We start from the raw sequence: 26427 nt of genomic DNA, 5'->3' as shown, positions 1-26427 counted from the left end.
GACTCTTCAGCTGAATGCAGCTCGTCAAGGCTACTCTTTCTATGACTTCTCAGTCTGTGCTCTCCGAAGTTCCTACTTTTGTTTGATCCTGTGCAGAACGAAGCCTTAGAATCCTGGTAAGAATGGAGTAAACAGAGCAATACCACCAAGGCACAAGTCCACACCTGGCATGTACAAAATGGGAAGTAGCACCTAGCTTTATTTAAGGATGAATTTCCAAAGATTGGAAAGAAGTCTGGGTGGTAGTTTCCCTAGTGTACAAATCCAAAAGCGGCAGGAAAATGAGAAAGGACCTATCCAGAGTACTTCTTATGTTAAATTTATTTTATTAAACTTTTTCTGATTTATTTACTTTTTTTTTTTTTTAGTTTTTTAAAATTTTATTTCCAGAATATTTTTTAAAGTAACTATTCTAAGAGTAAAGAATCTATGTTGCATGTCAGACCCAAATGGGGAAAACTCTCTGGACCCTTAACTTCTGTCCCTCTGAAGAATGATTTGGTTCTCTAAATGCATTTCAAATTGTAAATAATGACAAGAAATTCAAAGCCATTTCTTTCCATATAAGCTAAATGTTCATCCCTTTCCTTGCTATCCAAATGGTCATGTTTCACTTCAGGTGGGTCTGTGTTAAGCACCTTACCTGCTTGACACCATATTCAAAAGCTTTCTGGGCCAGTCGGCCAGGCCCCTCCACAGTTTTCCCGTCATCATTAGGGCCCCAGCTGGCACTGTAAATATCCACATGTCCGGGATTGAAGCCAATTGAACTGGCTTCAATAGCATCAGTCACAATGCCATCCAGCATTCTTATGCCTGAACAGTAAACCAGACAAAAAACACGTAAGTGGATGTCAGCATGTACATGTAGAATGGTGTAATGCTCTTAATTTTATTTTTCTTAATATTCATTTTACAGAAGACTCTCAAAAGAGTAAAAAACAGGGTAACCACTGGATCTCCAGTGCCTGTGATCAGGGCTGCTATGAGCACAGAAGGAAGATACAAGTCACTGCCTCCATAAGCGTTGGTATCTGCCCTTTAGAGATAACTCTATGCACTAAGCAGTGACCATGACTGGTACTGATTACAAAATGTCTCCCCTCCCTTTGCTGTCCCAACAGCGTGAAAATGACAAGACAGCTTTTGAAAAAAGGCATCGAACAACCCTCCCTTGACCTGTCTGTTCATGACTATACCACGAAAGACTGTTGCCTAACCTGTGCCACACGAAGGATTCTGTTTGGGACACTGTGTGGGTTGAAAAGATCTACCCACAATAGAAAACTAGCAAATAGGGAAAGAACTCTTGTTTCTGAGCTCTGATTAAAAATAACCTAGAGGCCATTCTTTTATGTGTTTGTGAGAAACATTTTCAAGGAACATGCTTCCTTTTCTTCTAAATAATCTCAAGGATGAAATCATTGCCATGGATTTTTCTCCTGAGGGGGAATCATTTTTCATTAGGAGAAGGCAGACGCAGTAGCTCTTTGTACTTTCTAACAGGCTGTCACCTGTCATCAGACTCATGTATTCAAGAGCCAGGAAGGCAAAAGCAATTTAGACAAATACGGACAGCTACCCAGTTATTCCTGGCTTCAGACTGATCATGTAGTAGAGTGCACAGCCTCATATTTGCATGCTATTATTTACTATGGAGCATGGATAAAAGAACATGCAATTAACATAATTAGTGAAACTCATATTGATTGAAACAAAACTGGTTAAAAATTTACTTTGGGAAAATGAAAAAAATCCAAGCTCTACTTACTAGCTGTGTGATCTTGGGCAAGCCACTTAACATCTTGTGCCTTAGTTTCTTCAGTCTTTATGGGGATGGTAGCAGCTTATGTGCATTGAGGATATACTATATGCAGTCACCATGCTAAGGCCTTCAACATACAGATTCCTCTATCATTAGGACAACAATTTGAGGTAGATGTCATAATTTCCCCCATTTTACAGGTGGACTATAAGTCCAGAGAGGGACAATGACTTGCTCAGGGCCACCCAGCTTGAAACTGGGGAGCTCGGACTTGAATCCCAGAAATTTGACAACCAAATCTTGCCTGTTAACTTAGAGTACACCACGTGTAATGTGTTGTAGAGTCAGTGGTACCTAATAAGTGAAACGTATTATTAAAAAATGCATTCGGTGCTAGACCATCAAAGGGTGGAGTAATGAAAAAAATCTCAGTGGACTTGGAATCAGAAGTCTTGTGTTTTACTTCTACACTGCCATAAACCAGCTGTTACCTTGAGAATTTTGTTCCTGATTACTTCTCTATAAAATGAAGGGATCAGAAGATTCTCTTGCAAACTATAGCTAGTTCATCATGACTTAAAATGTGAAGTATTTCTCTAGGTGATTACCTGATTTGTGCTTCTGCCTTCATTTTTTTTAAAATTAACATAGTGCTTTAAAAAAGGGGGGAAAACACAGCATTTTGACAATGCTAGTATCAGATCAGGGATGACACAAAATGTACTAGTATGCTGTATTAGGGAGAGAGTCATTATATGTGCCACAATGTGTTTATTTGATCTCTTAAAAGGAAATAATAACCAAACCCAATGTATACTTGTGCAGAGTTTAAAAGGAGTTTGACTATCATTGGCATATTCTACAACTGATCTTTTTTATTGTAGTTTGGAAAACAAACTAAACGCAAAGTTGCTAGCATAACTGTAAAAGCCCAAGCTAGGGATAGTGAAAAGAGGAGAGACAATGATTATATTCTATGTGAGCCCCTGCTGGTCCACTGTCCACCCATCTTCACAGGAAGATGGACTGGGCCAATGGGTTCTCTTGTCTTCCCGTGGGCATCAGGCAACTGAAGACCGTAGCAGGAAGGTGGGGGATGAGAGGAGAGTGAGGTAATCATTGGCTGGGATCCTCGTCGCCTAGAGGAAGCCCCGTTGTTGCACTCAAGGCCATAGATCCTGTCCAGTGGTTCTTTCCCATGGCCCCAACTTTCTTCTATTGCCCCTGAACTCTCTTTCCTCTTGCTCCTTTAGGCCTAAAGATAATTACGTCTGTTTACATTTGTTAGCCCTTGTTGGTTTCCCTTTACTATTTTTTTAAGTTTTTCATTTTAATTCCAGTTAGTTAGCATAGAGGGTTATATTAGTTTCAGGTGTGTAATATTGTGATAATTTCCTTTAAGGCTTGTAAATATTTCCTCTATTTAATTGCCCCGATGGAATTTACCATATGTTTCTCCACAAAGACTCTGACTGAAACTACTAGATTTTAAATCTGTGCTGTCAAAGATAACCTTTGGCTTCTTCATGTAACCAGTATGCATTCTTTTATTTTCTTAAGACCATTATTTGCTATGAAATGAAGAATGAGAGAATTGAGAGGCAGGGAAAGTCTTTGCCTGAATTTACCTCCTCCTTCTGTTCCCTTAGCAAGCACTCAATAACAAACCCTTGTAAATTAGCACACAGAGAAAATTAGCTTTGGTTCAAAAGCTTTTCAACATTTCCATTTTTCTCCCCATGAAGATGTATAGGCTAAATTCAGCTATCATTTTTTTTAGGAATCCAGAGCCATTGATTTGTTTTCAAATCACACTTAAATCCTACAGCACATATTACATGGAATTCATTTCTCCCTCTGGTTGTTGAAAACCCCCTTTTCCCCCCCTCATTTACACCAGGTGTTGCAAGACTCGAATTAAAGTTCAAAACTGTAGGAGCAACCCTCTGCTTTACCTCCAACTTTGGAATTGTACGCAACTCCGACCCCACACTTGTGATTATTTGCTTGCATGGCAATTTCTCCTGCACATCTGGTCCCATGTCTGAAGATGAAAAATAGGAATTATAAAGCAGGAATGAGTGCAACTGTCATTTGCACATGAGTCCCTGGTACATGGCCGTACTAATTTTTTGTCAACCTTGTTGCTGGTCTCCTGCCTGATAGTTTTAGATGAAGTGTAGGTATCAGATGATACAGGAACTGGAGCTGAAATATGTGATTCACTTTCCAGCTTCTGCCCCTGACCAGTGGTGTGACCTTGAGTAAGTCACCTGTCCTCGGGGGTTTGTGACAACACATGCCATATTGCATGTACAGAACATGGAGTGGTGGCTAGTGTACTGTTTCAGAGAAATGGCTTCTGCTCCATACATTTTGGTGAAGTTGTTCCTTAAGCCCTATCTACTGACTTCCTTGAAGTAGGCTATCCTGGACCAGTCCTAGTAGGATAAGTAGAACAGAATTCTCCTCTCAAGCCCTCTTCCCGCCCCCTAAACATCCTCCACCAAACTAAAGCAACTGAGGGTTTTCTAGTACCGGGGGGTGGGGGTGGGGGTGGGGGTGAAATTTTAACAGGATGCTACCCCCTAATTGGGAAACCAGGGTCGTCCTGCAACTCTGATTGGGGCCAGAAGCCTGAACAAGACTGGTTTTGCCATCAGGCAAAGAGGATAATTGCTGGTTTCAGAGTATCTGGAGGGAAAAGTCCATCTCTAAAACAGAGCAGAGTCCACCATCCAAGCATCAGTTCTGAAAATCTGAGGATTATCATCTTTTCCCACCCCCCCCCCGACCTTAAGAGGGTCAATAAGTCAAGAGAACTTTAATGTGAATTTATTTAATGGCTTCATCCCATAGTGGAAGCCCTGGGAGCAGTGTAGAAGCTGTTGGTGCTTTGCAGGAGCCGCCATAGGAAAGAGGGGAAGAGTTAGCTCTCGGCAGCACAGCCAGCCACCTGGTTTTAGGCACTACTACACTAGACATCTGTTAATTTAGCCCAGCAGGAATATACAAATTCTACATTGACTACCCAAAATAATTCTGTTTCATTTCTCTCTCTCTCATTTTTTTTTCCTAAAGTACTAAAGATGATTTCTTGGTCTCCTTTTGCTAAATGATGTTTCTATTTCTTCATGTTAATACTGGAGAGGAATCCTAAGTCAGAACAATGTAATTATTTTTAATTCCAGGTCTTTCCTAATGTAGCAGACATCTGCTTCTTCTCCTTCTTCTTCTTCTTTTTTTTTTTTTTTCTCCTAGCATTTCCTCCTTTAGGGAAGTACTTTCTCATACTCCTTGTGATTCTGTCATGAGTCTCCTCTGCCCAGACAGCTTTCAAGGATTATTGCATATTCTGGGGAAGAGAATTCTATTCTTTCTCTAAAATGTATAGCTTTAAGTTCTATGTGACCCATGCAGATTTTGCTGCCAGGCCAAAAAAAAAAAAAAAATTTTTTTTTTCTTTTTCTTTTTAAGAATGTAGCTAATTGGAGGCAAGCAGCTAAAAGATCTACTGATTAAGGTCCTACTAGCATATTATTTGAGCTCTTGGATCTTGGAAAGCCGAAGCTAGACCATTCCTTGGATGATTTTTTTTTTTAATCCCCACCGTACTTCATGTTTGAATTAGGATTCTCACTTGCAGCCTAAGATGCCCTGACCAACACACCCATTCTCTGAGAATTGTGTGCACATCGAGCTCATAAAAGGAGCCTTATGTTTCTTTGATGGGTTAACTCTCTTTGCTTTTGTAGAAGGAGAAACTGAGTTGTCACCCTCCAGAAATTGTGTTTCTAGAAGTCACCACCACCTCTATTTCCATTTCCCTAGGGCCGGGATAGCAGAATGTCCAGCCTGAGCCAATAGAATCATACTGTTGACAGATAGCACCTCTGTCCTAAGAATGATGCAAAGTGACAACACCTGTGATTTATCTCTCCTTACATACTGAAAATTATTTTCTTGAAAGGTGCAGTAGGATCACGGTACAAAAAAGGATTGATACTTTTCCCTCCTCTTACCCTCACTTCCCACCTCCACACCTTGAGAAAAACGGAAGGCTTTATCAAAGTGGTACTATGTCATTCTTTGTAGACCTACAGCTTTTTTTCTTTCCTTAACTTAGGATCTGAGATAAAAGAACCCTTTATTATTTTAGAACAATGGTAGTAACTGGCATTTAAACAAATTGATTTTTTAAAAATTATTCCACAAGATAGTTTAAAGACTACTATTATCCTAGTTAAAATACTCTTGTCACCCATGTTATTTAACTAGAAAAATAATCTGTAATTGGTATTGAAATTCTGAATATAGATTCATGCCAGCTTAATAGTAAGAGTTACCTGCACTTTTGAGATTTTATTATTTAGTGATTCCTTTTTTGATTTGCAGAGGAGAATTCAAATGCCGCTTCTATTAATCTCATTTACATAGTAATAAAGAACAGCAGCAACACAGATACTTTGGAGAGATAATGCCCTTGGAATTGGGAGATAATAGGTCTCTAACTGCTATAAAGCCCAAGACAAAATGGAGCCATTCATTTTCTAAACCTAGGGGATTTATTTCTGATACATGCTAGAAGGGCAACTCTATTTTGTATTTTACCTTTTGTTAAATGATAGGGATGCTCCCTTTTTGGTTGATAGTCAAGAGGACCCTGAGAGGTAGGTACTTATTGTGTAATTTTCAAAGAGCAGATTCTGAATTGGCTCAGAAAATGGACTTGTCTCTGTCACTGCTCCTCTCAGATGGTGTAATTCTTGTCACGTTGATTTCTTAGTGAAAGGAGGTCTGTCTTTGCTGCTAAATGAAGAGGCTTGGTCGTCATCATCATCATCACCATAGCAAACAAAACTTTTTCTATGTACCAGATACTATACAAGCTAATTACATATATAAACTCATTTAATCTCCATAATAACCCAACAAAGTAGCTATTATTATTATCCCTTTTTAATAAATGATAAAACTGAGGCACTAAAGCAGTTAAATAATTTATTCAAGGTCACCCAACTTTAAAGTGGTAGAGCTAATATTTAACCCAAATCTAGCTGTATATCCTATACTCCTAGCTATTTGTCTGTGTCACGCTAACTGGACGCTATGTGGGAGGTCCATGGCAGGCTTTGTTCTGGAAACTCAGTGTGTTCAGGCACAAAGTAAGTACCATTATATGAGCTACTTCTCTGAAGGCTTTGGAGCTCTGCAAATTGAGGGAAATGTGGCTATTGCATTGGCTATCCAGTATTATGAATATTGGATATAAGACTGCCCTTTTGGGGGGGAACAAAAAAGGGAAATCTGAGCCCCTCCTTCTCATGAGTAGAGAAACTCTTGAGAATATCATTTTACCAAGTATTTGGCTATCATGCAGCCACCACACAATTTATCATCCACACTGGATCCTGGGGCCAGACCTCGAGGACACAGCCTAGGAAGAAGGCTGATGGCTCTAGCTAATAGTCTCCTCAGCTGCACCCATCCAGCTGAGAGCAGATTTCTCTTTTGGTCTTGACCAAAGGGACAGAATGAGAGTTGTCATTTTTACTTTATTCTAACTTCTTAGAATCAACTGCCCCTTTCTTCTAAGAACTTATTGCCCATTTCCTTAGAAGTTCTGTTCAGGAGGGTAGAGAGCAAGTGCCTTATCACCCATTTTGGGAGACAAAATGAAAAATAGAGACAGGGAGAGAGGTCAATGAATTCCTCGAGGTCACCTTATATACTGATAATTGGCAAAGCCATGACTACTAGCCAGGCTAACATTACAATGTCATGCTCCAAAAGAGCACACATTCCTCAGCCCCTGCACTGCCTTGACTTAGAAATATGGCTGAAAATTTGTCTGGGGCTCCTGCCATAAGTTCTGAGATATCCCAGTTTCCTTCAAGGCACCCCCGGTGGTTCTTATTGTACTGTTACTGGAGTATTCTAACTTCTATGTATTGTTTCTAGTTAACCCCTTTAAGAAATAAACCCTAGAAGTAAATGGTACAGAAAGAAGCAATATCTTGGAACCCTCCCCAAGCTTCCCTTTCTCCCCAAGGAGGAAAGACATATGCAGAGGTTGAGGCTAAGGGCAGGAGCCTCAACTCTCTTCCTGGTGTTTGTTGGCCTTCTAGAGGGGGAAACCATCCAAAGACACAACTTCAGGTCAACATTACTCCACCAGCCACATGGGAACTCTGAGTGAGAATAAGAAAGAAAGGAAGAGGGAAGAAGGGAGAAAAAGAGCAAGCAGGAGAGAATTCAGTTGACCCAAGTTGGGTAATAGTCCGAGAGAGAGAAAGCCATACAGAGAAAAATGGAACCCCTTTATGTAGAATCTTTACATCCCGATTGTAACAGCAAGCTCTAATTTTGCCTTGGTTTTGATCAATTCTGGGGCAAGTCTGGGTGGAGAAAATGAAGAAGAAATGAAAGAAGAAGAAATGAAGAAGAAAATGAAAATGAGGAAGGAAGTATGGAAGTCTTTTTGAAGTTATGGGAGATATTGTAAAACAAGGCTCCTCACATGAGACCATGTGGCTAAAGGATGAAGTTTCTTTGCAGCTAGGAAAAAATGGTTAAAAAGTCTCTTGCCTCTGGCTCTTTATTTGGCCTCTTGCTTTATCAGCTCTGGCTCTTGGCCTCCCTCAACACTTTGTGGTTACTAGCAAGAATCAGGAGTCAGAAGATATTCTTTTTCTCTTCCCTTTAGTTTTACAGTACCCAGCAAAAATATGGGGAGAGACTACTGACTTGTCCAATGCCCCCAGAAAATGCATTGGATTTGAGGACCAGGCCTCAGAGTACATCTCTGTTGTCTGGTATCTGGCCATACTTTTCTGAGGGAAATGGTGAGCGTGGCTGTAGCCACCAAAAGAAGTCATGGGAATTTGTTATCTTTGTCATCTATTTTTATTTCCACAACTAACATCAAATATGTTTGCTAATAGGAAAGGATTCATAGAGGAATTGCTAATAGGAAAGGATTCATAAAGGAATTGGTGTTGGAGAAGATGGGATGTAGGATTTTGCTCTTTAAGACCCAAACGTTCTTTCTAAAGCTATAACTATCAGCACTATTTGAGGGAGCATTGCATAACCTAAGAAGAAAGTTTAATTGAAATGTGGTCCTGGAAGCCAAAAGAAATATAAAAATAGAAACACTGGTTTCTGTTTTAAAAGCAACAAAATATTGTGGTGTGGATGGTGTGCATGAAAACTTCTCTGAGAGCTGAAATATGGATCATATTTATAGTGTAATTTTCTCAAATAAGATAAAAGCATTTTAAAGTACATATTCCCCCCAAATCCACATTTACTCACTTGTTCTCATTTGTGGGATCATAACGGGGAAATGGATCATGGTCATTATCGTTAAAATCGTAACTAGCGTCTGGATCCTAAAGAGAAAATAGAAATAACCCTGTAGCATCATTTAAAAAAAGAAAAAAAAAAGTAGCACTTCCCAAGCCTTTTGCCTCTACTCCCTCCAGCCTGGCTGATAGCTCAGAAATCTGCATTTCACAGTTTCTGGCCCAGTTGTTGATCAATTGTTATACCCATAAGCCAGGCATAAAAGAGGTACACAGAAAAGTGAGCAATCATCCAATTCTCAGTGAATGTTAGCAGATATATATATATAATTCTCTGAAGTTCATAGGCTATTAGAACCAGAAGGAATCACAGTTTACTTAGTTCGACCACCTCATTTTTTAAAAGAGAAAACTGAGACCCAGAGAGGTTGGATGATTTAACTAAGCTCTAGAGCTAGTTAGTGACACTTGGATACTCCTCTCTCTTAACGATTATAGGTGCAAATAGATGACTGTGGGGTGGGGCTCAGGTCTGCAGGGATCTCCTTCAGCCTTTCCAGTTACATGAAATAAACATGTAATGTAATTAAGAAGAGTGTGCTTGACATAGAAGACAAGCTTCTAGGCCCCACCTCCTTTTCTAAACAGATTGCTACACTTAAACATCTCCCACATAGGAGTTCTGTTAACCAGTATTTTTCTCTACATTTTCCACATCTTTCAATAACTCCTACTTTCTACTAATCGTTTTATCTCTTCTTTTTCTTCCCTTATCCTTTGCTCTTTAGCTGGGGAATTTTGAAGGAATGGAAAGGATGAGAGAAAGACAAGGGACAATCAAAAAGATGAAACATTGATCTAAAGGCCTAAGATATCATGTAGTACTTAACAGACAAGCAGTTATCATTTACTTATTTTCCGTTCATAATAAACATTTCTTTTCTCAGCTTGCCATTTTTACACCACATGGTGTACATTTTGAATTTGAATGGAAAGAATCTCATTCACATAATTTCACAATGTCAGAGATATTCACCTATAAAGGATGTGAGGAAGAAGCCTGTGAAAATGATCTCAGGCATTATTCTTGATTTGCTTGTTTTAATGCCCCCCAATACCAAGTGATGTAGAGTCTGAATGGCTTTTAATAATTTAGGTGGTATAGGTGCCTCCTCACTTCCTCAACACACACGTTTTTGTGAAATCCTTGGCTTCACTGAATTCTTTCAGTGCTCACGATACCAAAAAAGTTCATATTGCTGGCAGGAGGGTACAGGAAAGAGCAAAGACCTTGGCCCTAATTCCTGAGGTCAACATCAGAGCAGTCTTCCACTTGAGAAAAGGAAAGCCTTAACTATGTGTGTTTGTAGACATCTCCCTAAGCTGTAGTCATAGGAGGGTCCAGACTCACATAATTTTCATAGATGTCTGTGTGATTCCACTCCAAGCCATCATCCAGGACTGTGATAACAACTCCTTTGCCTGTGATGCCTTTTTGCCAAACAGGTATCACATGGAGATCCAGTTTGGGCAGGGCTGCAGTCATCCTAGTATCTTGCTGGTAAAGAAAAACAAAGAATTGGGGCACCTGGGTGGCTCAGTGGGTTAAGCCTCTGCCTTCGGCTCAGGTCATGATCCCGGGGTGCTGGGATCGAGCCCCACATTGGGCTTTTTGCCTCTACTCCCTCCTGCTCAGCGAGGAGCCTGCTTCCTCCTCTCTCTCTGCCTGCCTCTCTGCTTACTTGTGATCTCTCTCTCTGTCCAATAAATAAATAAAAATCTTTAAAAAAAAAAAAAAGAAAAAGAATTGGTAAAACCATGATATACTTGCTGCAAAATAAGAACCGAAGCTCAAGTCTGGAGACCCATCTCCCGCCACCCCCCACCCCAGGGTCACTCTACTTTTTAGAAGAAAGCAATTAGGTGAAATAAAAAACAAAGTTGATGGTGAAGCCAAGTGATTCATCCGAGTGCTGTTCCCTTCCCAGTTGTTCCAATGGAAAATCACTTGAAAGGATGAATCACCCTGTGCCCCTTCTCACTGAGTTACATAGCTTCTAAGAAGTTCATCCCTAAGTTTCATTCATTTATAATGACATGCTCAAGCTTTTTATCTACCCAAGTTTTATTTGGCGTTGCATGTTCCCATCTCTCCCCAAATCCTGAGCCACCCTTGCCACACTAAGCCTACTTTACATTGTCTGGTCCGTAGTCATTCATGGATGTTTTAAAAACTTTTCTAAAAGCAGAACCTGGAATGCTCAGGAGGATGACTTTTCATCAGGACTTGCAATTTAATTGCCTATTTCCAAGTATGAGTGGTTCAAGAGAGTAAGTATCTATGAGAGGGGATTTGAAATTTTCTTTCTCAGATAAATTTTCTGATAGTTACAGTGTGTGGGACTCTAAGTGAGAAGAGCTGGACAGCAAGGAAATAGAGAGATGAGCACATTTCCAAGCATTTGCGGGAGAAAAGTGCCAGTTTCTGGTGAAAGGGACAGTAAGAAATTTATTAATAATAACAGCTTAAAGTATCAATGAATGAATTTCCCCCAACTGATTCTCCTCAAAAAGTAGGGGAAAACTCTTTTTTTTTTTTTAATTAAGATGTCTTCATTCACTTTAGAGAGAAAGCACATAAAAATGAGGGAAGGGAGAGAGGGAGAGAATCTTCAAGCTGGACATGGAGCCCAACATGGGGCTGATCCTACAACTCATAAGATCTTGATCTGACCTGAAACCAAAAATTGGGTGCTCAACAGACTGAGTTTTCCCAATAGGGGAAAACTCTTAAAAGAACTTACTAGGCCAACATGAAACTAAATGATTTAGGAGGTAGGAATTACACATGGATTTCTGGCCAAAGCCAGAGAAGGCCTCTGTGTCAGTTGCAAGAACAATCACACAGTGTGGTGGTGGTTAAGAGTATAACCTCTGGGGGCGCCTGGGTGGCTCAGTGGGTTAAGCCTCTGCCTTCAGCTCAGGTCATGATCTCAGGGTCCTGGGATCAAGCCCCACATCAGGCTCTCTGCTCGGCGGGGAGCCTGCTTCCTCCTCTCTCTCTGCCTGCCTCTCTGCCTACTTGTGATCTCTGTTTGTCAAATAAATAAATAAATATCTTAAAAAAAAAAAAAAAAGAGTATGACCTCTGGAGCCATGAATTATGGCCCTACCACGGGTAACCAGATGACTTTGGCAAGTTACTAAACTTGCCCATGTCTCTGTCTCTTCATCTACCAAATGGGTATAATCATTGTATCTACAATATGATGTGAGACTAAATGAGTTCATTCATGTCAAACACTTAGAAGAGTATTTGACATACAGTCAATACACAAATGTTAATGAGTCTCTTCTACTGCAATGAGTGGGTATTGCCTAGGTTAAGAGAATGTCAAGAGGAATTGATCCCTTTTCCCGTCCTTTATGCAACAAAGATATCTAAGCCTTAGCTCATGGTTGTCATGAAAATTTATCTTTTATAGGATTCTCAACAAAAATACCACTTCCATCAACATGTATTACTGACATAGAAGCTTCATATTAAAATGGAAGGGAGACAGGCATGGAGCAAGGCTCTGCAGGCAAGAAAGAGCATTTAAAATTTCTCTACTCAGGGGCACCTGGGTGGCTCAGTCGTTTAAACATCTGCCTTCAGCTTAAGTCATGATCTCAAGGTCCTGGGATAGAGCCCCACATCAGGCTCCCTGCTCAGCAGGGAGTCTACTTCTCTCTATCCCTCTGACCCTCCTCCCCTCTTGTGCTCTCTCTCTCTCTCTCTCTCTGTGTGTGTGTCTCTCTCTCTCTCTCAAATAAATAATCTTTTTTAAAAAATTTCTCTACTCAATGCCTACATATCAATGAGGATTTGGTATCTTAAAAGTAAAGCAGTTTGCAAGTCTACAAATCTGCATGTAGATGACTTTTGTCTCTCCTTGTGTTCCTTGGTTCAGAAATTCTCACTTGTTGGCATGTAAGAATTGCCACTCAGGGCTGTATATACTGAATCATGTTCACTGTGCCCTTTGGATGATTTAAAGGTTCTCAAGAGTAACTCTGACCAAATGTGATTTTTGCGATGATTACTGTTTTGGAACTCTTGCAAGATATGATTCTTCTGCCTTTGCTCCAGATAAGCTTTAGAGAAGAAAAGTCACAATCCTTCCTCTCATAGCAGTTAATATCTGTGTTTCAGACACTTCCACCTAGTGAAACAGGAGATCCAGATCATGGAAGTTCCCATCAGCTCTAATCTCCAGGTAAATTGGCCTTCTACTGAATTGTCTCTTTTTAAAAAATCTATTTTGCAGATGTAACAAAATAATAGCCCAGATCCTATTCAGTCCTTCTGTAAGTACTTACCAAGTACCACTGCTGATTCCACATTGGATCGTTGAAGAGATTTAGCGCTGAGTCTCTTAAAACTGAACGTTTACTTCTTTCTTTTTCATACTGTTGTTCAGCCCATATTACCTACAAGGAGTTTTATAGCAAGAAGATCAGCAGTCAGAAAGTCACCTCTGTTTAACCATCTTCTCTCTAACTAGCTCCAGTACCCTCCCCATCACAGTTGAGGCAGTTCAAAAATGTTTTCGTTTGACTGCAGATCAAACTGGCAGCTCAGTGAGAAGAAGGGACTACCCACTGGGGAGATGAACATTTCCTCTATTACAGTAAACTGTACCTTTAGGGGGAGGAGAAGGAGTCAGTGAAGTGATGATTCCCTCAAATTATTTATACTATGATTCCAGTGGAAGTAAAAGTTTAGTCTCCTTTCATCAGCATATGGACCATAAGACTGATTTTTCTTGCCATCTTAGGGGTTTGTAACTGAAAATTTGTCCATTTTCATGGAATAAGTCAACAAGCTGGGATATTCCAGAGACTGCTGTTATGGTGCTCTTTTAGATTAATTTCTCTTTCTTTACATGCAAAAGGTAGAAATTGCAAATGTTATGCCAGACAAGAGAGGTGCTGTGTCTTTGCAAGTCTAAAACTCTGACTCCCCTGTGCTTTAAGCTCCTGCTTAAGAGTATTTAATATGAGAAACAGATCCAGGGTGATGAATGAGTACTACTGACCATGCACACTTACCATTAATTTAGTCTCATGTATTACTAAAGAGATCTGACAATACAAAAATTACCTTTCCCACATTGATGGCATAATCCTATTATACTTGAGACCCTGAGAGGGTGAGGGACTGCCTTGTGGTTATATTCATTATGAAATAATACTATGCTCTTATTTCACTAGGCAACATGACTCTTTCCTACCCAAAACATATTCTCTCTGTTGTACACATGATGACAGTCCAGTGTCTGGTGGGATGCTGTTAATGTGAGAATACTCATGAGTCAGACCCAAAAATAAAAACTAAAAAATAATTTGTTACTAAAGGATAAAACCATCCACTAAGAGTGTTCTGAATTTTCAATTAGAAAATTTATGGCAAACCTATTATAAATATTGGGAGGGACTTGAAACCCTAGACATTAGTCACTATAATTTATTTTTAAAGACCATGTATGTTCAAGCTTAATTGTTTTGGCTTAAAGTACCTCAATGCTTGGAATATACTGCCTGTCCTCTGAGTTGGTCTTTGGAAGCTGGCTGCTAGGGAACAAGTACTAATCCTTGATAGAGTCACTTACAGTTGGAGATTTCATTAACATACTTGTAAAGATAGCCTATTGCTGCATTTCAGAAGGCTATTTTGAAAGAATATTATCCCCCATGAAAAAAAAAAGAAAAAAAAAGTGAAAATCAAAAGCAATTTTTAAAAAATGGAATATAAGAAGAGGCACTCCTCCATCTGATCAGATAAACATTCAGTTGTTGGAAACAGTGTTATGATTAATGTCATTAACTCCAAATCCCACATTAATCTCTATTAAGAGCAGACCAAATAGAATAGAGGAAATTAGGAATATCTTTCTTTCATGTATATAATAGGTATCATGTACTTAAATGTAAATAATCCTTTTGATTTGGGAAGAGCATTAAAGATCATCTAGCTCAACTTCCCACTGCTACCTTCTATGGATTCTAGGATGTTTTCTAAAACAAAATAAAAATAAAGTTTAGAAAAATAAATTTTTCTAAAATAAATTTTTCATAAGATTATATGGACTCTTTTTTTTTATGAAGTTATGTTAGGGATTAAATTCTTAGTCTTTCTTCATTATCACTTGAGACTTTTGCTCCCAAATCAACTATCCAAGAAATCTCTAAAGAATAGAACTGGGTCATTTGTTCACTTTAGTGAGATAATTTTAGTAATAATAACAGGTATTTCTCCACTCTGTCCAGTTTTCTTCTGAAGATGATAAGGGAGGACAGTTTGACTTCCTTGTGTATTAATGTCAGGCATGCATTTAGGCAGACAAGGAAATCTCTTTCTTGCTTTGCTCAAGGACTAAGCCTAGCCAGAGTATTGGAAGTTGTCCTACTTTTCACAGCCCATACAATGAGTCATATGCTTTGGGATGGCAAAAGGAAGATTTCACTGGACAAGAAACTTTTCAAATAATGTTGAGCCTCTGATTTGGTCTCACATATCTAATCATTGACCCGAGTAAAGGTAGCCAAGGAGTTGTTGTTCTGCTGTCCATGGTCCTGATATAGTGTTCCTTGCCTAGGTGTGATTGCTGATTCCCTACTCTGATAATTTGCCTTTTATTTTTCCTTTCAGCTTTTAAAATTCTACCAATTTACTTAAAAATTCTATCAGTTTCAGAACAAATAATATAAATAACAAATTATTTTACAGGGTTTATGAATTCCATGTACTTTCAATAGTTTTATCACCTTTCTATCACTTATATTTTCTTTCTAGCAAGTTGAAAGGATGTATTCTATCTCTCACAAAGCTTCCATAATCTCTGGAGTGTCCTAGGCAACAGAAATCATGATAACAGAAAACAGGCCAGACACAATAAATTTCAAACAGTATAGCACATTCTTGAGAAAAGCCAACATTGTGTATACAAATATCAATACTCCCAATATAGTCAACATTTCTATTAATATGTTTGCTGATCTTGAAAACAGACTTCAAAAATTAATAGGTACACTAGATATACATTCAAATTGTCCTCACACTATTTGCCTATATTCATTCAAGACATTTCCTGCTCTTGTCTCACCATTAAATATGTATACAAACAAGTATAAAAAGAGATCATATGCTTTCAAACATTACAATACTTTCAAAATAATACAATACTTATGGAAACATTTGGCTCATAAAGATGTGGATTTAAAACTCAATCATAAATACTAATTCCCCATATAACTAAACCAAACAGAAACGGAAAAAGGTGTTTTCAGTTATGTTGAAATTTATTAAAATCAATGTTCACATATAAATTTCTTTGGCATCCTCACACTGGACATTAAAATGCTGATAAATAATAGGTGTATAAAAAAGGTTGTTAGTTGATTGTATCGGCATTTTTAATAGGGCTGCAATTTAATTTTTAATATTCATTTTTTGTGCTCTTCAGCTGGATTTGTGAGCTAGTATTTTAAACATATACTTTTATATATATTATATGTAAAATTTATTTAACTCAATCTATGCACTCCAATCCAGTTATTATTATGTGCAATTATAATCCTATAGAAATAACAAGAAATACTACAGACAGATAGTTGTGACCACAATAAAAAATAATCATATTTGCAAAGTACTTTTTGCTCTTGCTGGAAATCATAAGGCAGATAAGTTAGGTTATTGGTTTGAAGACAAATGTACAACACTTACACGATCATCATCAGATAATCTCTTAGTAATATGAAGGGCACTCCTTCGAGACCTTCGGGGATGGTTTTTATGTCTGAATAAATAGTGATTTTCAAGTGATCCAATCTATAAAAGAAAAAACATTAAAATAAAAACCCACTTTATCCAAAATAAATTTATATGGGTTTTTAGACTGAAACCCATGTAACTTAGAGGCAGGCAATTTTTATTAAGCCCATTCTTTATAAGGAAGAGACCAATGGAAGCCCTTGCTCTCTTGTCACTATATTGAGTAAGTTGAGCTTACAATTTTATCACTTGGGCTCATTGTATATTTGGGGGCTAATGATACCTCTTTTTCAGATTTCAGAGGAACTAAATTTGTTTCTGTGTGACAATATTGTGTAGGTAGACCTTTCTTTAAAAAAATACCCACTTCATCAAATTTATCTTGTCAGAGAATAATAATTTGTGGAAAGCTGGCAAACCCTTTGGGTAGTCTCTATGGTCAACATTACATTCAGCTATAATATTTATCATTGTTATAAAAAACAGCCATTGACTCAATGGTGATAATTTTTATAAGCTACTAGTAGAGACCATTCGACTTTCCACTAGTTCAAGGCTTTCCATATGTGGAGCTGGGGAGAGGGAAAAGGTCATCAATGCTTAGCTCTTCCTCTGCTATCAATTGGTTTTGCTTCTGGTCACCTCTCTAATTCTGTCTTTATCCTGAGGCCTTCAGAAGCTCAGGGTAGTGACGCTAAATCACTGTAAACAAAGGGAGAAATAAACAGAATCAAGAAAACACTATCAATCTTTTACTAAGAATTACTATTTTATAATGTTTGTTAGTAATGCCATTCCCCCCCCACCCCGGGTAAACTACAGTTTTTATTATTTTGTACCAACTTTTTTTTTTAATTTATTTTCAGCATAACAGTATTCATTATTTTTTCACCACACCCAGTGCTCCATGCAATCCGTGCCCTCTATAGTAATGCCATTTTAACTGGAAATAGCTAGAGAAAATATAGCATATGCAAATCATATGTAAATATAGATTCCCCCCACCCCCACCCCACTATTTCTTAAAGCTTCCTGTGACCATTCCAACCCTTCTTTGAAGATCCTATCAGGAAAACTGAATTATTGCTTTTTGGTTTGGGATTTGTTATTTTTTTTTTAAGATTTTATTTATTTCTTTGACACAGAGAGAGAAATCACAAGTAGGCAGAGCAGCAGGCAGAGAGAGGGGGGGGAAGAAGACTCCCTGCTGAGCAAAAAACCCAGTGCAGGGCTCAATCCCAGGACCCTGAGATCATGACCTATGTGGAAAGCAAAGACTTAATCCACTGAGCCATCCAGGCGCCCAAAGGGATTTGTGATTTTAAAAGCAATTTCCATAATGAATGGCCAGGTTTGGAAATATGCCTGGGGCTAACAGGTGAGAAAAAGAAAAAGGGATATTTTTGCTCTCTTACCCAATCTCTTTCCACATAGTTACCAGTGCTATTTAGCTACCCAAAGGTTATAGGATTAAGTCCCCAGTTATTCCCCCATAGGATACACAAGATTTTCATGATGCCCACAGTAGCTACCAGTACAATTCCACCTACAGCTGACACTTTGCTCAGATCACAATTCCTTACAGTTTCTTCTAAAATCCTTTCTTTGTATCTTCTTTGTTTCCTAAAATCTGTTTTCTGTGCCTTGAGTACCTTCTACAATCTCACCAAGTTCTCCTGGCAACTTGACTCTTCTTCCTAAACCCTCTACAAATGTTTCCTTCATTGGGCTGTCTTTTTACACTCCTCCTCAATTCCTGTCCCTCTTCAATCCCTCAATCAACAAACATTGAGAATCCAGGTGCAACTTCTATTACACCAAATTACCTGCAATTCCAATTATTTGTTACTAAACCAATCTCCTCTAAATTCTTGATTTCCCTGAAAGTTTCTTTTCCTCCTATTATTCCTCAGCCCCTAACAGGGAGCCTGGCACAGAACAACATCTGGGCAAAGCAAAAAGTCTTAGTTCGGCTCCTGGGACACGGAGAAGTCAAACTGCGTATTGATTTTTATGCTGGGCATTTAAAGGCAATTTGGCTCATCAAGTTGGGGAATGAAGCCTCTGGCAAGGAGAGGCGTATTCCCCAGAGGATTCGATCTATGGAATCGCCAACGCCCACGCCGATTACTCATCTGTGACTTCAGCTGCATCTCTACAACCACCTCCAGAAAAAACGCGCCAAAATGTTTTACAACTCCCTCCTCCCCCGCTTTGAGGCACAGTTCCAAGGCGAGGGCCCAGGGCTTGATTCTGAGCCAAGGAAAATGAAAGCTTAGATTAGAAATCACACCCCCTGGGGTTCCCCCGGGAATCGCACACCTAAGCTGTCACTCTAGTAATGCCTTAACACCCTCCTCCCAGCTATCTATGAAACCAGCTCTCCCTTGCACAGACAAGTTTTTATCACAAGCTGACACCCTCGGGGAAGCTATTAGGCATTTGGCTGGAAAACAAAAAAGAAAGAAAAGATTTCCCCACAGTCATTCCGGCCCCTTGACCCTTCAGGGGGACTGACCCAGCAAAGTTGTGAAGCTCAGACTCTGCAAGTTCCCGGTGAAGACCCGAACGTCCCGGTAGAGGCGAGGGGAGTGTTCCCGTGTGTTTCACTCACCTCTTCCCCGCCCGCTCCCCAGGCCACTCGGCGGGGCCCCAGCCTCTAGATCGTGAGCCCGGCCTCTGGCGCTCTTCCAGTGCCCTGGGCGTGCCCGAAAGGCTGAGGGCGGACATCACTAAGCCTCTCTGACCCTTTGCATCAGGACTTAGATCTGATGCTGCCATATTGGAAAAAAAAAAAAAAAAGGAAACAGCCGGCTCCTGACGCAGAGACCAGCTGAGTCCCAGGGGAGAGAACGCAGTGCCTCTCCCGGGGGCTCTTGGTTGGTAAGCTCCTGCATGCATCTCAAGTTCGGTGAACAAGCGTGGAGGGATTTTTCTCCCAAACCACGCGGAAATGGATTTAAATGCCAAAGCGGACGGCAGCAAGAATAAGCTTTACCCAGCTGCAGCGGCTTCGTTCTGCCTGGCTGCTTCCAGCCCAAACAATAAATAATGCAAGCCTTCCTTCTCCAAGCGCGCCAGGAGCAAGAGCTGCAGAAGCTTCTGCTCTTTGCCACTGGGCTTAGGAGAGTGCGACCTGGGGCTCCCACTTAGGAGATCGCGCGTCAATCCCGCGAGTCCCCATGGGCCCCAGAAAGTTTCTGTAAAGTGTAAACTCTTACCTGACCCAAAAGGTCATAGCCCAGCTCCTCCGCTATGGCCGAAGCTGCCTCCGGTCCCCCGGGGATTTCTGCCGCCCATTCATTCACAAATTGCCTCTTCGCTTTTACACTGCTCAGTGCACACCAAGCGCAAAAGAGAGCGAAAGCAGTACACTGCAGAGTCCAGCCTCTTCGCTCCATGGCTCACACACTCGCTTGCACACAAGTCGGAAGGAGATGGGGGAAAGAAGCAAGAAAAGATGCAAGAAAGGAGAAAAGCCAGAAACACTAGCCCTTTTCTCCCACGGACTCTGGACCACTTCTCCCTCCCGGTGGCTCTGCTGAGATAGGAGGCGCGCGAGGAGAGGCTGGGCGGTGGCGAGCGCTCTTTGGTCGCCCGGCTGAGTGGAGCCCCAGCCCTTCCAAGCCGGAATGGAAATGAGTGTTTACACGTCAAATCGACGAAAGCCATCTCTTGACGTCAGATCTACCTGGACTAAGATCTGGATGGTATTCCCGGCGGGGTGGAGAAGCGGCTAAAATAAGCAGGGAAGGATTAAGGAAAGGAAGGAATCGATTGTTGGGATCAGTTAAGTCTGCTCCCTGACTGACTGTAAATTCTGTAGCCATGAGAAACACCTTCACTTCTCAAAGAGAAGTGACCCTATTTGAATATTACTACCAAGAACGGAAGGCTGGGAGTTACCACACACTTTGCTGCACTCCTGTCCGCATTCTTTTCATTTACTTAGTTATCTCATGGTTTGGGGGGCGGGAAGGGGATGAATTTTTGTAAGAGCCCTGTGGAGATGAGCACCTGCTGTGAAGAACAGGGGTCTTAAGTCTGAAATCGGACAGAGGCTGAGCAGAGAGGAGAGAAACGTCTATTGCCCAGATCCTGATCTAAATTGCCTAAGAAAATAAGCTCATCTGGAAGACATTGTTAAAGCGATACTTTTAAAAAATGTATTCTCAACTAACATTGAAACCACCTTAAAGAAACAAGTTTAGTTCCTCGTGTCTCTCAACTTAGTAAAACAATATCTCAAATTTTATTCTAGATATTGCAAAGCCTAGTGTCACCCTCTTACTGTGCTTATCTGAAAAATAATTAATCATTTTTAATTTTTTTTAAGATTTTTTTAAATTTATTTGACAGAGAGGGAGAGAGTGCCTGAGAGGAAACACAAGCACAGGGAGTGGGAGAGGGAGAAATAGGCTTCCCACAGAGCAGGAAGCCCAACGCAGGGTTCCATCCCAGGACCGCAGGATCATGACCTGAGTCCAAGGCAGACACTTAACGACTGAGCCAGCGACCCAGGTGCCCCAATCACATGATTTTTTAAAAGAAAATTACTTTCTTTAATCATCAACAAGGGAGTCTTGAAACCCAAACACTCTTGTGTTAGATCAGGGAGAGAAAGAGTGGCTTTTATTAATTTTGAACTTCACATTTTTTAATTCAGTAGAGCTCCTCTCTTGGGTTTTGAGCTGAAGCTGTACCATTACTTTTCCATAAAATGCACAGTGTCACTCTGTGGAAGAATGTTTTCCCCCCATGGGAATAGAATTAGCAAAAAGTCTAAATGCCCCCCCCGCACCTCCCACCCACCCCCACAGACCCAAAAATGGATTCAGTCTACCTTGGCTGACTGAGGCTATCAGGATCCTCAAGTGTTGAACCTGGCTGGAAAAGCCCCAGTGTATAGTATTCAGCACCAAAGAATGGACAGCGCCACACGCGGCGGCGGCCAGAGCTACCCTTCCGTTTGAATCTCAGCAACTGCTCTCTTTTTGCAGCTAACCGAGCTGTTTCTCATTTGATCTGTGTCTTTCCCCTCTTTTAAAAAAGGGGTGGTGGGGGGGAATTGACTGCTGCTGGGAGGAACTGTGGTTAGGTTCCTGATCGTGACTACTGGCGTCGAGCTCCCAGGAGCGTGTTGGACTCATCCCAAAAGTGAAATTGCGGAGGCTTAAAAGTCTTGTCTGTGAAGACTTTTCTTCTCTTTTCTTTTCTTTCTTCTTTTTCCCTCTTCCTTCCTTCCTTCCTTCTTCTTCTTTTTTTTTTTTTTTAAAGCTTCAAGCCACCGGGGGGCGCATACTTTTATAGAGAAAGAAGAAGGAGGCTAAGATTGGAAAAGAAGGCATTTGAGATTGGGGAGAAAGGAAGCGAGAGATATATTATACAGGAAGCAAATAAGACTTGGTGGAGGATGAGACTGAGTAGTGCTAATTCTTCATTTGCTTTCATGTTTGCAGAAGTGTAGACTAGATTGATAATTTCTTTAAACATGAACTTCATTTTTTTTAAGATTTTATTTATTTATTTATTTGACAGACAGAGATCACAAGTAGGCAGAGAGACAGGCAGAGAGAGAGAAAGGGAAGCAGGCTCCCCGCTTAGCAGAGAGCCCACCGGGGCTCTATCGCAGGACCCTGGGATCATGACCCAAGCCAAAGGCAGAGGCTTCAACCCACTGAGCCACCCAGGCACCCCGAAACATGAATCTTCTTAACAAAAACAAATGTCAATGTTAATAAGCCACATGATCCATGAGATGCTGTGGAATGGGGTGAGATTAACAGCTCTTCTGACTGCTGTGTAAATTCACATGTGTGAGTGTTGATGGCTGGATGAACTTTCATTTATTCCCATTCGTGTCTCAGCCTGAGTTGTGGCCTCAAGTTCTCTAGAGTGTTTCATTCTCACAGCAGACAGATGCTAACTGTGTGCTAGCAAGACAAAAGAAGTTCCTGGCACATATTTAATAAAGGTAAGTATGGCTAGAGCAAGAATATATTTGCCCTTTCTTATTATTGTTCAAGTAAATCAGTTTGCAGAGTGTTGGCAATGAGTGTCTCATTAATGAGGTGTTTGTGTTAAATGGAGCACTATACAAACCTGGAGTAAACATTTGACTGATATGCCTAATAGGTTAAATTTTCACAGTGAAAGCAGAATATTCTCATCCAAACTATATATATAATCTCAGTAATTTATTTTGAAATTGTCTCAATTTATCTTACGGACTTTATTTGACACAATTTTGGGGATACAGAAGAAATGAATGTTTGCCAAATCTGAAGATGCAAATAGATACAGAATTCATCTTTGTCATATCTAGGGCTAGCCCTATTCTACTATGTGCATCATAGTAATAACCTCCAGGCCCATCAGTGTTGTGTTTTGTACCATGAATTAAAAGAGCCAATTATCACCTTTAAGTTGGTTTGAATAGCGCTGGAGTCATCTGATTAATTTATATAGAAAACAGGATGATTCATAAACTGAAGAAAATTCTGTTTCTATTATGAATTATCAAGTGAGTGTTATGCCTTTCATGACTGCTTCCAACTGCCAAGTGATAAGGTTAATCATTTATTAAGTTTTCTTGGATAGTAATAAAACCAAGGCTAGTATAAACAGCAAGTAAGAATATACTCAGAGATCCATAATCACCATATCTTTTTAGTATTAGAAAACAAGAATTTTGGGGCGCCTGGGTGGCTCAGTGGTTTAAGCCTCTGCCTTCAGCTCAGGTCATGATCTCAGGGCCCTGGGATGGAGCCCCACATCGGGCTCTCTGCTCAGCAGGGAGCCTGCTTCCCCACCATCTCTCTGCCTGCCTCTCTGCCTACTTGTGATCTCTCTCTCTGTCAAATAAATAAATAATCTTAAAAAAATTTTTTTTAAACTTTTGTTACTATGAAATAAAATATGTACACTAAAGGGCACAAAACAATGTGTGCAATGATTTATCACAAAGTGAACACTATGTAACCATTCAGGTCAGGAAAAAGAACATTTCTAGCCCTCTGAACAATATCCCAATTCAGTTTCAAGCAGCATAGAAGGAGCAAGGAAATAACTTAGGTTTAACATTTATTTAGTTGTTATGTATACTTACTTGTTTCCTTTGAGTAACACTAACTATATATTATGACAAGTTTGTAATTAATTAGCCTGTAAATTAAATAAAAGATATTTGGTAAAAGAACATGTTATAGAACTAAATCTACCTATTTCAGTGTTTCCCAATATAGAAAATAACAATATTTGTATGACAAACTGGAGTAGACTAGAGGAGATTTGAAGGCATATGTATGGGATTCTGTAGAATAATAATAACGTAATGATTCATTACATTACCTTCCAGGGATACAATTTTGTTAAGGAAATAAAATGGGATATTTAAGGAAAGATATAAAAGTGAATGTAGATAACCTTAAATTTAGAAATATGAATATACTTCCATCAATATAACCTTTTTCTCAGTTTTTATGTTTGAAAGTTTATATATAACTTCTAATCAAAACACTTTATCAATGATCTTTTCAAATTTGTTTATGGCTGCTGTCAACAAGAAATTGTATTTGTACAAATAGGGAATAAAAATTTTGAAACAACTTTTACAACCATTAAAATTTTTTCAACATTTGATTTTTAAATATAGCAATTCTTTTATTTCCTCTCCAAATTTACCATTGGAATTTCATGGGGATTCTGGATGTTTAAAATTTGCCTGAATTTTATATGTCAAGTATTACAAAATAATATTGACATTCTAAATTAGAAAATACATGTCTTTTAAAGATGCTATCATGCATCAACATTGCCACAAATGGGTAAAAGTATTTAATGTATGGGAAGATACCTAAAGATACACCTACCAAGAACTCTTGATTTTCTTTCTCATTATCTATTCTCCTATGGCCAAATTTTGGTGGGCATGTTATGCTAATTAAGCACTTCGAACATAAACTCCTTTAGCAAATCCACAGATCCCTTTCTCGTGATGAAAAGGGACATGCTTGCAGCAAGTTGCTGAAGTAGTTATCAAAGCCATAGACACTCAGCTAGGTTGAGCTCACTGCCCTAAAGCCAGACCAATGAGTGATAATCACGATTGCCTAAATGCCAGTCTAGTTGGGTCTTTTTCTCAGGAGCCCAGGATAAAGCTATTTGCCTGGACTTTCCAATGGTTGAGAAGACAAATATCTTGAGGGACATCTGTAATTCCATTTGGAAAGCTCTGATCTACAGAAATGGAGATAAGAGAAAAATAAAGCAGCCTGTACACTGAAAGACTTTGAAGTGGATGGATAATTACGAAGGACTTTTATTGAATAAACTAGACAGAGTTTTGATTTTGATATAGAATTGAATTATTAAAATTGAAGAAATAAGCGCTATTAATTCCAATTATTAAAAAATTATCAGTTGTTTCTAGTGAAAGTTGATAATTAAATGTAGTTATATACAAGATTGTTTATCAGCAATCTTTCTTTCGAACAGTTCTTTTTTTTTTTTTTAAAATTTTTATTTTATTTATTTGACAGAGATCACAAGTAGGCAGAACGGTAGTCAGGAGAGAGGTGGGAAAGCAGGATCCCCGCTGAGCAGAGAGCCCAATGCGGGGTTCAATCCCAGGACCCTGGGATCATGACCTGAGCCGAAGGCAGAGGTTTTAACCCACTGAGCCACCCAGGTGCCCCTAGAACCGTTCTTTTAAAATGTGCATTTACTGACTGAGTTTTGGAGCATTCCTGCTTCCATTTCCAAGCATGCTCCTACTTCCTTTATGCTCTCAAACACTGACATTTTCTTATGGAAAGTCCAAGACGTAACTGCTTTCTTGGTTCCTAAAATGCATTTTTTTAATGAGGATTGTAGAGTTTCAGTAGTGTAAAATGTTCTGAAAAATTATCTAGTTCCTCGGTTCTCAGAGTGCGGTCCACATACCAGCATGATAGGCATTGCTTTGGAGCTTGTTAGAAATTCCATCTCTCGGCCTCCATCCCAGAGCTTCTGAATCAGAATTTGCATTTTCAATAAGTCCTTGGTGATTCATATACAATTAAATTCTGAGAAGCGTTGATCTAGTTGAACACCCCCCATCCCGATATATGACATTCCTTGGGAATATTCCTGTCAAGAGCAAAGTAATTCATGGTCTCCCGAAACAGTCCTTTCTTTGGTTTGATCTGGCTCAAGTGATTACAGAGTCCTTCCTTGTAATGACATAAATCGTCCCTCATTACCTACTTCCAGTCAAGCATGCTAATTTTGCCCTATAGCACCACACGGATAAGTCTCAATCTCTTTTATATATGACAGCTCTTCAGACTTTGAAGACAGATTATTATGTCTTGCTTAACATTTTTCTACTCTAGGTTAAACACCCTCAGTTTTTTTTTTACCGATTTTGCATCCCAGTTCGTCTTCTCTGGATAGGATCTCTTTGTATGTACTTTTTGATACACGGCATGTGAAGTGTGATGTAGTACGGTTGGCTAAATCCATGCCGATTACAGCAAGAATCTCACCTCTTTTTGGAA

The 26427-nt window shown here is 39.6% G+C and overlaps 1 protein-coding gene across 2 annotated transcripts in view; it reads right to left on the bottom strand.

Annotated features, from left to right (window-relative positions):
• Positions 1-20530, bottom strand: part of PCSK1 (proprotein convertase subtilisin/kexin type 1) — a 45570-nt gene extending 25040 nt beyond the window's left edge. The window contains exons 1-7 of one of the 2 annotated variants that reach the window (XM_044265238.1): positions 20110-20530; positions 16841-16945; positions 13435-13545; positions 10484-10630; positions 9083-9159; positions 3721-3809; positions 644-816 (exon numbers count right to left, since the gene is read on the bottom strand). In XM_044265238.1, coding sequence (XP_044121173.1) covers positions 644-816; positions 3721-3809; positions 9083-9159; positions 10484-10630; positions 13435-13545; positions 16841-16945; positions 20110-20289 — 882 coding nt within the window. In that variant the 5' untranslated portion in view covers positions 20290-20530. The remainder of the gene's footprint in view (positions 1-643; positions 817-3720; positions 3810-9082; positions 9160-10483; positions 10631-13434; positions 13546-16840; positions 16946-20109) is intronic. The other variant, XM_044265247.1, reaches the window with a different exon arrangement.
• Between the last annotated feature and the right edge of the window lie 5897 nt (positions 20531-26427).

Source organism: Neovison vison, chromosome 1 (genome assembly GCF_020171115.1).
Source record: "Neovison vison isolate M4711 chromosome 1, ASM_NN_V1, whole genome shotgun sequence".
NCBI classification, from domain to species: Eukaryota; Metazoa; Chordata; class Mammalia; order Carnivora; family Mustelidae; genus Neogale; species Neogale vison.
The sequence above is the reverse complement of the archived record's forward strand: the minus strand, read 5'-3'. Positions and strand labels throughout refer to the sequence as shown.